This window comes from Ornithorhynchus anatinus, chromosome 3 (genome assembly GCF_004115215.2).
Source record: "Ornithorhynchus anatinus isolate Pmale09 chromosome 3, mOrnAna1.pri.v4, whole genome shotgun sequence".
NCBI classification, from domain to species: Eukaryota; Metazoa; Chordata; class Mammalia; order Monotremata; family Ornithorhynchidae; genus Ornithorhynchus; species Ornithorhynchus anatinus.
In genome coordinates this window covers 14,500,959-14,517,315 of record NC_041730.1, presented here as the reverse complement: position 1 = coordinate 14,517,315, position 16,357 = coordinate 14,500,959, and the positions used below count along the sequence as shown (strand labels likewise).

Below are 16,357 nucleotides of genomic sequence, written 5' to 3'. Positions count from 1 at the left end.
AGAGCTTTGCAGCCAAGAGTGAGGAGTTTCTGAGCCTCAGTCACCTCATCTGCAAAATGGGGATTAAGACGGTGAGCCCCATATGGAACAGGGTCTCTGTCCAACCTGATGAGCTTGGAACAACCCCAGCACTTAGAACAGTGCTTGACACATAGTTAATATCATCATCATCATCATCATCGTCATCATCAAGGAAATGATCAACTAATGACATTTATTGAGAGCTTACTATGTGCAGAGCGCTGTACCAAGCTCTTGGGAGAGTACAATACAACAAAATTAGCAGACGTTAAAAAAAAATCAATCTCTCATTTGAACTACAGAGGGATCCGTCTTCCCGAGTTATTGCCTTCCCTAGATGTAGCTTTTCTACTCTCGCTCCCAAGAACGTATCTTTAAGACAAAGGATCAGGAAGCCGCGCATAAGTGGAAAAAAAAGAATCCGGAGAGAGCTAGCCGACGATGCAGTTTGTACAGGAGAATTGTTATGAATAGCGGATATTTTTAGTGCGTTATCTCTCTTTGTCCAAACAGGCTCCGGTTTCCAGCCTGATGAAATATAAATTTTCGACGGTGTAGAGGAAAATAGGAGGTGGGAAAGGGATGCCAAGTCTGAGCAGGGCAAGAGGATGGACTCTCCTAAACTCAACATGAAATCCCTTCGGGGCCCGTTAATTACCGGTCCTTTCCAACGAAGAGTTGGCGTAAAAATACGGCTTCAATTTCCCTCCATCGCGAAGGGGCCCTTTAAGGTGACAGAGCTGGAAAGGAAAATTCCTCCAGATTGAAATCAGATCTTGCCCCACTGACAGATCAGAAGCGGCTGGGCCTGGGAATCAGAGGAACCTGGGTTCTCATCCCGACTCTGCCACTTGCCTGCTGAGTGACCTCGGACAAACCACTTCCCTTCTCTGTGCCTTGGTTTCCTCAGCTGTAAGATGGGAATCAAATACCCGTTCTGCTTCCCTCTTACAGTGCGAGTCGCATGTGGGGCAGGGACTGTGGCCGACCTGCTCCCTTGTACCTATCCTGGCTCGCTCTTGGACCCGTGCAAAGATGCCCATGAGAAGCAGCACGGCGTATTGGCTAGACCACGGGCCCGGGAGTCAGAAGGTCGTGGGTTCTAATCCCGGCTCCGCCGCTTGTCTGGTGTGTGACCTCGGGCAAGTCGCTTCACTTCTCCGGGCCTCAGTTCCCTCATCTGTAAAATGGGGATTGAGGCTGTGAGCCCCACGTGAGACAGGGACTGTGCCCAACCCGATTTGCTTGTATCCAACCTAGCACTTAGTACAGCGCCTGGCATATAGTAAGCGCTTAACGAGTACCACAGTTATTATCGTTACTACCAAGTAAGTACTTAACAAATACCACAGATGTTATTAGTAGAAGGCAAGAGAGAGTGTGTTGCTGTTCCACTGCGGAAGTTACTCATTGTGGGCAGGGAATGTGTCCGTTTATATTGAGAAGCAGCATGACGTAGCGGATCGAGCACGGCCTGGGAGTCAGAAGGTCATGGGTTCTACTCCCGGCTCTGCCACTTGTCTGCTCTGTGACCTTGGGCGAGTCACTTCACTTCTCTGTGCCTCAGTCCCTCATCTGTAAAATGAGGATTGAGACCGTGAGCCCCACGTGAGACAGGGACCATGTCCAACCCAATTCGCTTGCATCTACTTCAGTGCTTAGTACAGTGCCTGGTACATAGTAAACGCCCAACAAATTCCATTATTATCATTATTATTGTTACGCTGTACTCTCCCAAGAGCTCAGTAGAGTGCTTTGCACACGGTAAGTGCTCAATAACTACGACTGAGGGAATGAATACACAGACGACTCTTCCGGGATTAACTCTTCCCTCTCTTGCTGTCCCCCAAGTGGGAGATCCAACGGGGACCAGGACTGTTACTTCCCAGCGCCTGTGCTGGCCCAGAGTTGCTCGGAGGAGATCAGCCCCGAGACGAAGGCCAAGATAGAGGAAGAGGCCTTCAACAAAGGGTAAGCACGACTGCAAGCTGAAGATCATAATAATAATAATAATGTTGGTATTGGTTAAGTGCTTACTACGTGCAGAGCACTGTTCTAAGCGCTGGGGTAGATACAGGGGAATGAGGTTGTCCCACGTGAGGCTCACAGTCTTCACCCCCATTTTACAGATGAGGGAACTGAGGCACAGAGAAGTGAAGTGACTTGCCCACAGTCACACAGCTGACAAAGGGCAGAGTCGGGATTCAAACCCATGACCTCGGACTCCCAAGTCCGGGCTCTTTCCACTGAGCCACGCTGCTTCTCATGAGAGATCATCCCTCTCTCAGCCTCACAGCAGTCAGTCGTATTTATTGAGTGCTTCCTTGGTGCAGGGCACTGGACTAAACACTTGGGAGAGTACTGCAGAGACGCAGCACGGTGTAGTGGATGGAGCAGGAGCCCGGGAGCCAGAAGGCCACGAGTTCTAATCCCGGCTCCGCCACTTGTCGGCTGTGTGACCTTCGCTTCACTTCTCTGGGCCTCGGTTACCTCAGCTGTAAAATGGGGATTGAGACTATGAGCCCCAAGTAGGACAGGGACTATGTCTAACCCAATTTGCTTGTAACCAACCAGAGATTAGTACAGTGCTTGACACAAAGTAAGCGCTTAACAAATACATCATTAATTGCAATCTAGTGGGGGTGACAGATATGAAAATCAATAACAGCTTGGGGAATTCAGTACCTGTCTCCCTCCTACTTGACGGTGAACTCCATGTGGGACATGCCTTCATGTGGGCTGATTAACTTGCATCTGCCCCAGCGCACAAGAGTAGTGCTTGACACATAGTATAAACATTTAACAAATTCCATAAAGAAGCAGCGTGGCTCAGTGGAAAGAGCACGGGCTTTGGAGTCAGAGGTCATGGGTTCGAATCCCGGCTCTGCCACTCGTCAGCTGTGTGACTGTGGGCAAATCATTTCACTTCTCTGTGCCTCAGTTACCTCATCTGTAAAATGGGGATGAAGACTGTGAGCCCCACGTGGGACAACCTGATTCCCTTGTGTCTACCCCAGCGCTTAGGACAGTGCTCTGCACATAGTAAGCGCTTAACAAATATCAACATTATTATTATTATAAAGAAGCATTAAATACAGTAATCTGCACACAGTAAGAGCTCAGTAAATACTATTGATTGATTGACTGACATGTTGATCGATTACTCCCACTAGCCAGGACTGAACAGCTGGGAGAGACCGAAATCTGCCTCTGGCCCATAATATTTACACCATCACCAGGATACCCGGTGTTATCTTAGACGCACATGTCGGCACAAGGAGGAAATGATTCTCGTCCAGGGTCAGACGGGGAAGGAGGGAAGGCCGGATGACCAGAGGGGGATCCCTCTCGGGAGAAAAAACCTCCAGCCCCCTCTTCCTCGGTTCGCTCCCCCGTCAAGACACCCCGGCAATCAACACCTTTCCCAGGAGCCAATCCAACCCTTCTTGTTTAATGCATGGAGAGTAAAGTTCAGGAAATGTCAAACTAATAGACAATTCTTCACAACTCTGGTCATAAACGTCTTAACCCTTCCGTTCACATAAACAGGAAGGATGGGAGCCGGAAGGAGGGGAAATGCTTTTGACAGACGCGGTGCGGGGAACAGGTGATGTGTGTAACGTCTCACAGCTTTTTCCAGCTGCACGGGAGCAGAGAAGGTTTCTAGGAGTTTATTGGGTAGCTGGGGATTCTAGGAACTTGAGGGAGAGAGACGACACTAACTTGGCCCTCCGTGGAATCAAAAAGGGTTCTCTTTTCCTAAGGTACCAGGAAGGCCTGAAGAAAACCAAAGAACTTCAAGAACTCAAGGAAGAAGAGGAAGAAAAGAAGAACGAAGGTCCCGATGAGCCCGAAGAGTCTGAAATCGAGGAAGATCAAAAGGATCTGAAAAACAGGTGAGGGTCCATGGCCCGGGACCTTCTGAGTCTCTGAGTATCTGTTAATAGATCCATGGTGTTTATTGGGCACTTACTACGTGCCGAGCACCGTGCGAGGTGCTTGGGAGAGAACAGTAGAGTTGGTTCCCTGCCCACGAGGAGGTTACAGTCTAGACAGTGAGACGGATGTTAAAATAAATTACTGACAGGAGAATGGGAGAGTATAAGGCGATGAGTATAAGGAGTATAAGGATATACATGGAAGTAGCATAGCCTAGTGGAAAGAGCACGGGCCTGCTAGTCAGAAGGACCTGGGTTCTAATCCCGGCTCTGCCCCTTGTCTGCTGTGTGACCTTGGGCAAGCCACTTCACTTCCCTGGGCCATAGTTATCTCATCTGTAAAGTGGGGGTTAAGACCCTGAGCCCCAAGTGGGACAGGAATTTGGTCTAACCTGATTAGTTTGAATTTTCCTCAGTGCTTAGAACATTATAAGCACTTAAATGCCATAAAACAAAGTTCTGTGGGACTAGGGGTGTTGTGAATATCAAGGGTTTAAAGGGGTACAGATTCATTCAGTGGTATTTACCGAGCGCTTCCCGAGTACAAAGCACTGTACTGGTCCCAGCGCGTAGGCAACGGAGATGGGAGAATGAATAGGAGAAATGAGGGCCTTGTCAGGGGAGGACTTTTAAGCTCTTTCTATAAACCAAGAGCTGGAGTAGAATCAAGATCATCAGGTTAGACATACTTACTGTCTCACGTGAGCTCACAGTCTAAGTGTTAGGGAGAAGAGGTATTTCAGCTCCATATTACAGATGTGGAAAACCGAGTCCCAGAAAAGGGACACAACTTGTCCAAGATCACCCAGCGGGCAAGTGGCAGAGCCGGGATTAGAAGCCAGGTGCTCTGACGACCGGGCCCGTGCCCTTTCCATCAGGCTACCCTGGATCTTCGGCACACTGCTTCTGCCTCCGAGGTGAGTTGGTGTCCGGGGAATGTAATCTGTCCACGTCTGGATCCAGGCAGCTCTGGCTGATCAAAGGCCTCAGAGAAGCTGATTAGGGTTCAAAACCCACGTTCCCGCCTGCCTCCCCCCACCTCGGCAGCAGGAGGGCACAAGGAGAAAGAGTGCTATTTGTATAGGAAGTTGAGGTGGGGCGGGTTTTCATGTAGTAATCATAATAATTGCAATATTTTCTAAACACTAGCATTTGTACTAAGTGCTGGAGTAGATACACTAATTAATCCCCTGAAGGAAGACTTGTTTTAGACCGGGATGAAGGAAAGGTTTCCAACCAGAACGGTGTACTGTTCCTACTACTAATACTCTTATTTATTTATTTTATGGTATTGTTAAGCACTTACTATGTGCCAGTAACTGTAGTAAGTGCTGAGGGAGATACAGGCTAATCAGTTGGATACAACCCATGTCCCACAAGGGGCTCACAGTCTTAATCCCCATATTACAGATGAGGGAACTGAGGTTTGGAGAAGTAAAGTGACTTGCCCAAGGTCACACAACAGACAAGTGGCGGAGCCGGGATTAGAACCGAGGTCCTTCTGACTCCTGGGCCCGTGCTCTCTCCGCTAGGCTGTGCTTCTTCTACTACAATAATAATAACAATAATGATAATTGTCATATTTGTCAAGCAATTACCACGTATCAAGCACTGTACTAAATACCGGGTAGACGCAAGACAAGTTTCAGTCCCACACGAGACTGAGGGAGAGGGAGATCAGATGTTGAATCCCTGTCTTACAGATGAGGAAACTGAGGAACAGAGAAGCCAAGGTCCTGTGCCAGGCAAGGATTAGACCCCACTCCCAGACCCTGGGCTCTTTCCACTAGGCCGCCTTGCTTCTCTTTCTCCTGTCTCAAGCCCTGCCCCTGCCTGTAGGCCTTGTGAGCGGCAGCTTTTCTGGGCTGCTTAGGACAAAGGATCTGGATCCACCGGAGATTTAGAAGTCCTCGATTTCTGGCCAAGGAAGCAAAAAAAGAGGCCTGGGGTGAACCTCCACTCGAAGTCAGACCAACTCTGACCTTATCTGTCGTTCCCCCTCAAGGAGGGGAAGGAGGCTTTTAGTACCACAGATGAAGGCCGTTGAAATACCGGCCTCCCACCGACACGGCCTTGGACAGATCGGAATCTGGGAACCCATGCCCCAAGTGCCCTAGGTAATCCATTTTATAATCCAGGTGCCCATCTGATATATATAAATTGGCTTCTGGCGCCTGGCCCTAGACATTCCTCAAGGTGGATTTTCCACCCCAGGACATGCAGGCAGGAGCTGTCTGGGGAGGAGAGATGCCGGATAGAAGAATGTCTATCTTATTTTATTCTTTTAATGGTATCTGTTAAGCGCATACTGTGTGCCAGGCACTGTTCATTCATTCATTCAATGGTATTTATTGAGCGCTTACTATGTGCAGAGCACTCTACTAAGCGCTTGGGATGAACAAGTCGGCAAAAGAGACAGTCCCTGCCGTTTGACGGGCTTACGGTCTAATCGGGGGAGATGGACTGTACTAAGTAGATACAAGCTAATCGGATTGGACACAGTGCATGTGCCACACGGGGCTCACAGTCTTAATTCCCATTTTACAGATGAGGGAACTGAGGCACAGAGAAGTGAAGTGACTTTTCCAAGGGTCACAACAGACAAGTGCCATCAGGAAACTGCTGAAAAAGACCCTGAGATGCCCCGCCTAGATTAGGGAGATACGCACCAGCTTTTTAAAACAGTTAAACTTAATCTTAGTAGTTTGCCTCTCTGGAGTCTGCGGCCTAGTGGAAAAAATATGTTCCGGCGAGTCAGAGGACCTGGGTTCTAATCCCACCTCTTCCACTTTTTTTCTTTTGGTATTTGTTAGGCGCTTACTGTGTGCCAGGCACTATACTAAGCTAATCATTTTGGACACAGTCTCTGTCCCACTTGGGGCTCATACTCTTAATCCTCATTTTATAGATGAGGTAACTGAGGCCCAGTGAAGTGACTTGCCCAAGGTCACACAGCAGCAGACAAGTGGCAGAGTCAGGATTAGAACCCAGGTCCTTCTGTCTCCCAAGCCCATTCTCTATCCGCTGTGTGTATCCTTGTATCCCCAGGACCCAACAGTGGGGGAGGCAAAGAACGCCCTAAACAAGCCACAGCAGTCCTCGATTTTTCAGTGAAAACCTGGAAACTCCAATGGAGCGACATGAACTCCCAAACCTACCATTCCGCATATTTAAAAGAGAGTGGCGGGCTTCCAATCGGTAAACGGCCGTTACTGTCGGTTAGAGCAGTTGGTTCCTACTCTGGAATCCCAAGGAGCAAATTAAAATGGGAAAAAACCCAATCCTTCCTCTCCCCCCTCCTCCAAAAAAGTCGAGCAACTTTTGTCTTTATGGACAGCTAAGGTCAGCATTGGATTCCTCTATTTGGAGAGGAACTACCATGTGCCTAATAATAGTAATAATAATGATGTTGGTATTTGTTAAGCGCTTACTATGTGCAGAGCACTGTTCTAAGCGCTGGGGTAGACACAGGGGAATCAGGTTGTCCCACGTGGGGCTCACAGTCTCAATCCCCATTTTACAGATGAGGGAACTGGGGCACAGAGAAGTTAAGTGACTTGCCCACAGTCACACAGCTGACAAGTGGCAGAGCTGGGATTTGAACTCATGACTTCTGACTCCAAAGCCCGTGCTCTTTCCACTGTGCCACACTGCTTCTCTAATAATAATAATAATGATAATAGCTGTGAATTTCTGCAAGTTCTGCAAAGCTCTTCGGTCATCCACGAACTACGTGCCTTAGAGCTATTCGGTTTTCCAATAACCCCTTAATCTCGCCCCTTGGATTCTTCTGGATAAGTGGCCTCCAGGATCACTGTTTTTTCCATAGTCAGTCACCTCGTTAAGCATTTCGGACATTTTTGCCATCCATGGGGGATGGTCACTGTCTCTCCCGGCAGTGTCGAGGAGTTCTTTCATTCTTCCGGGCCTTCTTGTCCTGAAAGGGGAAGGCGAGCAGAATGGCGGCCCCGCTTAGCCGGCTGGAGGCGGGGGGCGAGGAGGAATCCGGGCGCAACGGGTTGGTCAAGTTGCCGGTGAGAGAAGCATCCATGCCTGTAGTTGGGCGGTCTTCTCTGAGCCCAGGATGCTTTCTCTCTGACTCCTGTATCCAGGGTGGGGCTGGCCCGCTCTGCCCAAGTCAGTCAGTCAGTCAACCGTATTTATTGAGCGCTTACTTTGTGCAGAGCACTGTATTAAGCGCTTGGGGGAGGACAGTAGCGCAATAGACAGACACATTCCCTGTCCACAACAAGCTTACAGTCTGGAGGGCCAAGAAAGGGGTCCACTGCCCAAGCCCCAGGGCAAGCGATTCTAGTTCTGAGATGAGAGTTGGGGAAGGGAGGAAAGGACCGGGAGACTCAGAGCTTTATGTTTTCTTTTGTTTTTTAATGGTATCTGTCAAGTGTTTACTATGTGCCAGGCACTGTACTAAGAGCTGGGATAGAAGCAAGCTAATCAGGTTGGACACAGTCCCTGTCCCATGCGAGGCTCACGGTCTTCATCCCCATTTTACAGATGAGGGAACTGAGGCACAGAGAAGCGAAGTGGCTTCCCCAAGGTCACATGGTCAACAAGCGGCAGAGCCGGGATTAGAACTCAGGCCCCTCTGACTCCCAGGCCCATGCTCTATCAGCTAGGCAGTGCTGCTGCTCTACAAATGGGAAGCAGCGTGGCTCAGTGGAAAGAGCCCGGGCTTGGGAGTCAGAGGTCATGGGCTCGAATCCTGTTCTGTCACTTGTCAGCTGTGTGACTGTGGGCAAGTCACTTCACTTCTCTGTGGCTCAGTTACCTCATCAGTAAAATGGGGATGAAGACTGTGAGCCTCATGTGGGACAACCTGATTACCCTGTATTACCTGATTACCCTACCCCAATGCTTAGAACAGTGCTCCGCACATAGTAAGCGTTTAACAAATGCCAACGTTATTATTATTACAATTGCCCTGGACTGGTTTTCACTGCTTGTGGCTTAATCTTGCTAAGAATAATAATTCATTCCTTCATTCAGTTGTATTTATTGAGCACTTACTGTGTGCAGAGCACTGTATTACTTAGGAGAAGACAATATATATCCCTGCCCACAGTGAGCTCACGGTCTAGAGTGGGAGAGAGACGTTAATATAAATAGATAGCTAGATAGAAGATAAATAAATAAATTAGAGATATATAGAGCTATATACCGTTGACAACTCCAAAAAACCACCAAAGATCAGGCTGGAAGGTTACTTCATGCATTCAAAAGAAACTATGAATTTGGCTATTTTAGAATAGTAGTAGTAATTGGTATTAGTAAGAGCCGGGAAGTAGCGTGGCTCAGTGGAAAGAGCCCAGGCTTGGGAGTCAGAGGTCATGGGTTCGAATCCCAGCTCCACCGCTTGTCAGCTGTGTGACTTTGGGCAAGTCATCTCACTTCTCTGGGCCTCAGTTCCCTCATCTGGAAAATGGGGATTATGACTGTGAGCCCCACGTGGACAACCTGAAAATCTTGTACACCCCTCCCCAGCGCTTAGAACAGTGCTTGGCACATAGTAGGCACTTAACAAATACCATGTGCGGAGCACTGCATTACTCAGGAGAGTACAATATAGCAGAATCGGTAGTACAATTCCCGGCACATAGTGAAGGCTTCAAACTGCTATTGTTATTACTATTACTGTTATTAGGCACGTTCCCTGCCCACAAGGAGCTTCACATCTAGACTGTGAGCTCTTTGTGGGCAGGGAACGTTTCTGTTTATTGTTGTATCGTACTTGCCCAATCGCTTAGTACGACGCTTTGCACAGTAAGCGCTCAATAAATACAATCGAATGAATGAATGGAGGGGGGAGATAGACGTTAAAGCAAATTAAAGATACGTGCATAAGTGCTGAGTGTCTGAGGGAGAGGTGAATAATAGGTACAGATCTAAGTGCGGAACTAATAGTAGTAATAATAATGATGATGGCATTTGTTAAGCGCTTATTAGGTGCCAAGCACTGTTCTAAGCACTGGGGGGGATACAAGGGTGATCAGGTGGTCCCACGTGGGGCTCACAGACTTAATCCCCATTTTACAGATGAGATAACTGAGCCCTAGAGAAATGAAGTGACTTGCCCAAAGTCACCCAGCTGACAAGTGGCGGAGCCGGGATTAGAACCCCCGACCTCTGACTCCCAAGCCCGGACTCTTTCCGCTGAGCCACGCTGCTTCGCCAATCTGGCTAGATTCCTATTGAGCCCGATGCCCTGTGCTAAACGCTTGGGAGGTACAACGGGAGGACGAGACGGGTTCAATGCTCCGGGCCTGACTGTCGTCCTTCTAGCGGGAGTTCCCGCGTGCTGGCCAAGATAAACCCCCCCCCCCAAACCCTTTTTTCATTCGGCAGCAAACTTGAAGAGTTCCTTACTTCCCTGCAAATACTGTACCCCAAACTGTGCGAGCACTGGAACGTGGTCCGGATCGTGGCAGCTGCGCTCCTGGTTTTGGCAGTGGGGTTGAGCCTCTACAATTCCTCCGGCCCCTGCGGGGGACCTCCGGACACCCCGCCGGGGAAGGCCACCTGCTCGGCCGCCCAGCCGCATCCCTGGTGGAAGTCGGGGCTCCAGCACGAGCAGGGGACGGAGCAATAGACGGACCCCCGCCCGGCGGCCCCCTCCCCGTACCCCGGCCGCCCTGACCTCGGGGGGTCGGGGGCTCTCTGGAAGGAGCTAATGAAGCACCGCCTCCATGGGCCATCACCCTGGGGGAGGTCGAGGCCGCAGTCCACTTCGCCCAGAGATCCCGAGCTGAGGGCGGATCGTCGCGATCGTAACGATGATGACGGTATTGGTTCGGCGCTTACCACGTGCCCCGCGCTGTGCTAGGCGCCGGACTAGATGCAAGATAATCAGGTTGGACACGGTTCTGTCCCACCTGAGGCTCACGGTCTGAGAGGGAGGGAGAACGGCTGCTTGATCCCCGTCTTCCAGACGAGGAAACGGAGACGCAGAGAAGTGACTTGTCCGAGGTCACCCAGCTGGCCGGAGGATGGGCCGGGATTAGAACCGGGAACCCGTGACGCCCAACGCTGTGGTCTTTCCGCTTAGGCCGTGCTGACAACCCCTCTCCGCTTAACTCCAACAGCCGGTCGGAGGGGGCGGGGGTAGCTGAGAAGAATTCAGACTTGAGCTTTCTTCTCGTTTGCCCAGCTGAGCGTGGATGTCCCAAACATCAGCAGATCCGTGAACGCGGAAGGGTCCGATTCGGCCTTCGGTTTCTGTCCGAATCAGATCCACACTTGGGCCCTGGAGTTGTATGAAAGAGTAAATGATGACTCCACTGCTACCCAACGTTACCCAACCCCTCCGGCCCCTGCCCCCCACCCACCGCCCATGCCCTTCCCTGTCTTGACTTTATACTTACGTTCTTTTTCACACAAAACAGGAGAGGTTTCTCATAGAAAAAAATAGATATGCTGCACTTATCTAAAAGTTCCAAATGAAATGGGAAATGGTACATAAAGATATACACACACACACACACACACTCACACACTCTGTAAAATCAATCAGTGGTATTTACTGAGCGCTTACTGTGGGCGGAGCACCGTGACGAAGCGTTTGGGAGAGTTTAGTAAAACGGAGTTGGTATTCACGTTCCTTTCGCACCAAGAGCTTTCAGTCTAGAGGCGGAGACCGACATTAATACACATTAGGGCTATGTAAAATGTGTCCGTTTATTGTTGCATTGTGCTCCTCCAAGCGCTTAGTACAGTGCATTTCACACGATAAGCACTCAATAAATACAACTGATTGAACAAATTGCTAGTTCTGTACTGGGGCCGGGACTACGGAGGGGGGGAATCGGGGGGAGGTGTCTATCTTGTGCATCTGAAATGTCTCACTGCACCCGCCGAAAAGTATTTTCCTCAGCTCGGGAAAGGAGCCGGTTGATTGCGTTGAACCTAACATCGAAACTGGTTTCTTATTTCTTCCAAGCACTGAAATTATGACTCTTTCGGATTTACTCTTTGCAACTGGTTTTTAATGCGAGCTATTGGAAGAGTGCTGAAGCACCCTCTTTTGGAGTCTGTTTTTTCAGTTGAATCGTCAAAGAATTAAGCTGATTTGGTGGAGAAATTTCCTAGTGAATTGAGCCAGTGAAAAGCTTGTTGGCTTGGCAGGGCCTTGGATTCGTAGCTCGGGGAACCCCAGAAGTCACCCCCAAAAGAATGCTCGTCACCGGGCAGTCAGCCGGCAGGATGTTTAGTAATTATGGTATTTGTTAAGCACTTACTGTGTGCAGAACCCTGTTCTAAGCACTAGGTTAGATACAGGGTCATCAGATTGTCCCCCGTGGGGCTCACATTTTTAAATCCCCATTTTTACAGATGAGGTAACTGAGGCACAGAGAAATTAAGTGACTTGCCCAAGGTCACAGCAGACAAGTGGGGGAGCCAGGATGAGAACCGATGACCTCTGACTCCCAAGCCCGGGCTCTTTCCACTAAGCCACACCGCTTCTGACTTGGAGTGTCCCGAGCAGATCTGAGAAACAGGTTTCTCCAGTGAGGAAGATTTGGTAGGGGACGAGAGGAGGGGGGGCGGTCCCGGGAGGCAGGGGAGGAAACTCAGAATTACAGTGTCGGCAGGAGGCAGCGATAAGGAACAGCCTGTATTCTCCCCCCACGCCCACCCCCTTTCCACCAAGAAACCCAGCAGCATCAGAAAAATGAGCACTTTTGGTTGTTCGTCGTAAATCTGTCGTAATCCCAGTTAGTCCATCGTATTTATTGAGCACTTACTGTGTACAGAGCACTGTGCTGAGCGCTTGGGAGAGGATAATACAACAATAAACGGGCACATTCCCTGCCCGCAACGAGGTTTCCTTTCCCATTTCACAGCAAGATTTTTTTCTCTTGTGGTAGAAATAAGACTGGACGGGTGATGTCGATTCCAGATCTCGTGACCAGCCCGGAGTTGGCCATCCACTTCAGCGGGCCCCGAGGCCTAAAGCAGAGCGGGTCGGCTTATACTGGGCCTTCTGGCTTAGAGGCTGGGACAGCTGGAAAGGGAACCGAGACTAATAATGATATTGACATTTATTAAACGCTTATTATGTGTCGAGCACTGTATTAAGCGCTGGGGGAGATACGAGATAATCAGGAGGTCGAAGTAGTCTAAGGAGGAGGGACAACTGATATCGAACCCCCATCTTGCACACCAGAGAACGGAGAAGTAAAGCGTCTTGCCCAAGGTCACGCAGCAGACAAGCGGCGGAGGCGGAATTAGAACCCAGGTCCTCCGACTCCCAGGCCCGTGCTCTTTCCGCCAGGCCACGCCGCTTCTCCAGTCAGACAGGCGAAGGATGTACCATAAGGTGAGAGGGGGTGAGGTAGGGATAGGGCTCAGAAGATTTCAGACGAGCCAGGGGGTTCTGTCAAATGGCCTTTTGTGGGTGGAGGCGGCTCCAGGTTGGGAATTTGTGCTTGGCTACCGGACTAGATTGTGACAGTAATCGTGGTGTTTGTTAAGCCCTTACTATGTGCCAAGCACTGGGTTCGATACACTCAGAGATCAGACACGGTCCCCCTCTCTCACGAGGGTCACAATCCACAGGGGAGGGAGAACAGGTATTGAATCCCCATTTTACAGACGAGGTAACTGAGATCCAGAGAAATGAAGTGACTCACCCAAGGTCACTCTGCAGAGCTGGGATTAGGAACCAGATACTCTGACTCCGAGGACCGGCCTCTTTCCAACGGCCCACGTCGCTTCTCGGGTCAAAGTTTCGGAAAAGGCAGATGTTGTTTGCCCAAAGAGAAAGGGCAGTGGCGCCGGCCGGGGGATCGTTGGGCCGTGATGGGTAGCATTGTCTTGAAGTGCAATATTTATTTTTCTGCTTTGACAAAACACATGTTCCTTGTTTCTCATGCACAGCACTGATATTTCGAGTAGAGAGAATTGAAAAAGTGGGGCACTATTTTGGAGTAGCATACTATTTAATTCCTAATGTTGTAAAACCTTGCACAGCCGTGCCAGTATTGTACTGTATAGTATCACCTACTTGAGTTTGGAAATAAAAATTCAGTTTCAAAATCCCAGCTCAGCTTCATTATTAGGTCTTCGCGTCCACCACTGGGCCCCCTGATTCTGGAGTTCGGGCCCTTTAAGCAGAGAGGGGTTTTTTGTGTTTGTGTGTGGCCTTTGTTAAGCAATTGCTGTATGTCAAACAACTAAGCACTGGGGTAGGCACGAGTTAATTAGGTCAGACACAGTCCCTGTCCCTCATGGAGCTCACAGTCCAAGGTGGGGGAGAACAGTTATCCCATTTTACAGTGAAGAAACTGAGGCACGGAGAAGTTAAATAACTTTCCCCCTCTATGCCCTGTCTTCCTTTCCCTTTTCACCCCTGGTTTAACCTCAGTCCCTCAGTGACTTCCAGCCCAATTGTCTGGTCTGTCATTCATTCGATTCACCCAATCGTATTTTTTGAGCGTCCACTCGGTGCAGAACACTGTACTAAAGTCTTGGGAGAGTACTCTATCACAATAAATGGACACATTCATCTCCCACAGTGAGCTTACTGTCTAGAGGACTGCTTCATGTTCCCATCTTTGACTGCCAGTGTTACTTAGGAGCTCGGGGTTGGGGGTGTGGGGAAAATCATTTGGTTTTTAGCTGGGTTTTTTCATGGTATTTAATAGGTGTTTACTATGAATTAGGCACCGTTCTAAGTGCTGGAGCCTTCGTTAGAGCCAGAAGGGCCCAGGACAGTCCCGGGACAGGTGAAAGACCAAGTGGAAACCCCAGGGAAGTGACCCACCAGATTATCGAAGATCAGAAAACCTTTGAATTCACCAGCCCTAACGTGATTTTCCCCTCTCAGGATCGCACCTGGAAAGTTTTCAATCCTCTATTAGCTTCGGCTACGGGAGGGAGAGTCAAGGAGAGACATGCTCATTCCATTCCTAGCTTGGGCAGTGGCTAGCGAGTGGAAGGCAATCTGCTACAAGGCAAAACCCCCCCATGCCGGGCAGCAGAGGAATGGGAGAGAGTCGAGGGTGGACACTCGAGTTTACCGCACGGAAGACGGCAAGGGTGAACCACTTCCGTATTTTTACCAAGAAAACTCTATGGCTACACTACTTTTAGAACGATTGCAGATGGAGAGCGGACTGTTCTGGGAGAGATATGTCCAAGGAGTGGCTATGGGTCGGAGAAGACTCGACGGCATAAAACAAGACAAGCCCGATTTTCCCCCAAGACTGCCAATGCCATAGAGCTGAAAACATCTGCTGAAGTCAGAGGGCCTCCAGAACCTCGACCTGAAGGCCACGACTTCTGATGGAAAGGAGCCGAAGCTCAGGTGTTCTCGTAATAATAATGTTGGTATTTGTTAAGCGCTTACTATGTGCAGAGCACTGTTCTAAGCGCTGGGGTAGATACAGGGTAATCAGGTTGTCCCACGTGAGGCTCACAGTCTTAATCCCCATTTTACAGATGAGGGAACTGAGGCACAGAGAAGTTAAGTGACTTGCCCACAGTCAGCTGCCATGTGGCAGAGCCGGGAATCGAACCCATGACCTCTGACTCCCAAGCCCGTGCTCTTTCCACTGAGCTACGCTGCTTCTCTTAAGAACCACAATAATTGTGGTCTCTGTTAAGCACTTGCTACGAGGCAAGCAGTGTACTAAGCCCTGGAGTTGATACGAGATCATCAGTCAAACACTGTCCTTGTCCAACATGGGGTTCATGATCTAAGGGGGAAAGAGAACAGGTACTGAATTCCCAATCAATCAATCAATGGTATTTATTGAGCGCTCACTGTATGCAGAGCACTGTACTAACTACGTGGGAGCATAGAGATTTGGTAGACACATTCCCTGGCCACAGCGAAGCAGCGTGACCCAGTGGCTAGAGCCCGGGCCTGGAAGTCAGAAGGACCGGGGTTCTGATCCCAACTCCGTCACTTGCCTGCTGTGTAACGTTGGGCAAGTTACTTCACTTCTCTGGGACTCAGTTATGTCACCTGTAAAACAGGGATTAAGACTGTGAGCCCCATGTGGGGCAGGGACTGTGTCCAACCTGATTAGATTGTATCTTTCCAGCGCTTAGAACAGAGCTTGGCACATAATAAGCGCTTAACAAATACAATTATTATTATTATTATTATTATTATTATTACCCCTGTTCTTAGTACAGCTCCTGGCCCGTAGCAAGCGCTTAACAGTCCTCTAGACTGTAGCTTGTTGTGGGCAAGGAATGTGAATATTTATCGCTGTATTGTACTCTCCTAAGTGCTTAATACGGTGCTCAATAAATACTACTGACTGACTGATAAGTAAACTCACTGTGGGCAGGGAATGGGTCGTTTTAATGTTATCTTGTCCTCGCCCAAGAGCTTAGCATACTGCTTTGCACACAGTAAGCGTTCAATAAAT

General features: G+C 49.4%; 1 protein-coding gene and 1 non-coding gene across 4 annotated transcripts in view; both read left to right on the top strand.

The window, feature by feature from the left end:
* Window positions 1-10,881, top strand: part of IRAG1 (inositol 1,4,5-triphosphate receptor associated 1) — a 150,742-nt gene extending 139,861 nt beyond the window's left edge. For all 3 annotated transcript variants that reach the window (XM_029061526.2, XM_029061523.2, XM_029061524.2), the window contains exons 19-21: window positions 1,873-1,992; window positions 3,786-3,917; window positions 10,323-10,881. In XM_029061526.2, coding sequence (XP_028917359.1) covers window positions 1,873-1,992; window positions 3,786-3,917; window positions 10,323-10,566 — 496 coding nt within the window. In that variant the 3' untranslated portion in view covers window positions 10,567-10,881. The remainder of the gene's footprint in view (window positions 1-1,872; window positions 1,993-3,785; window positions 3,918-10,322) is intronic.
* Window positions 10,882-14,792: 3,911 nt separating this feature from the next.
* LOC114810512 lies at window positions 14,793-14,930 on the top strand. Its single transcript, XR_003758211.1, has one exon. It is a non-coding gene; the product is annotated as a small nucleolar RNA SNORA7 (small nucleolar RNA).
* Window positions 14,931-16,357: the final 1,427 nt, after the last annotated feature.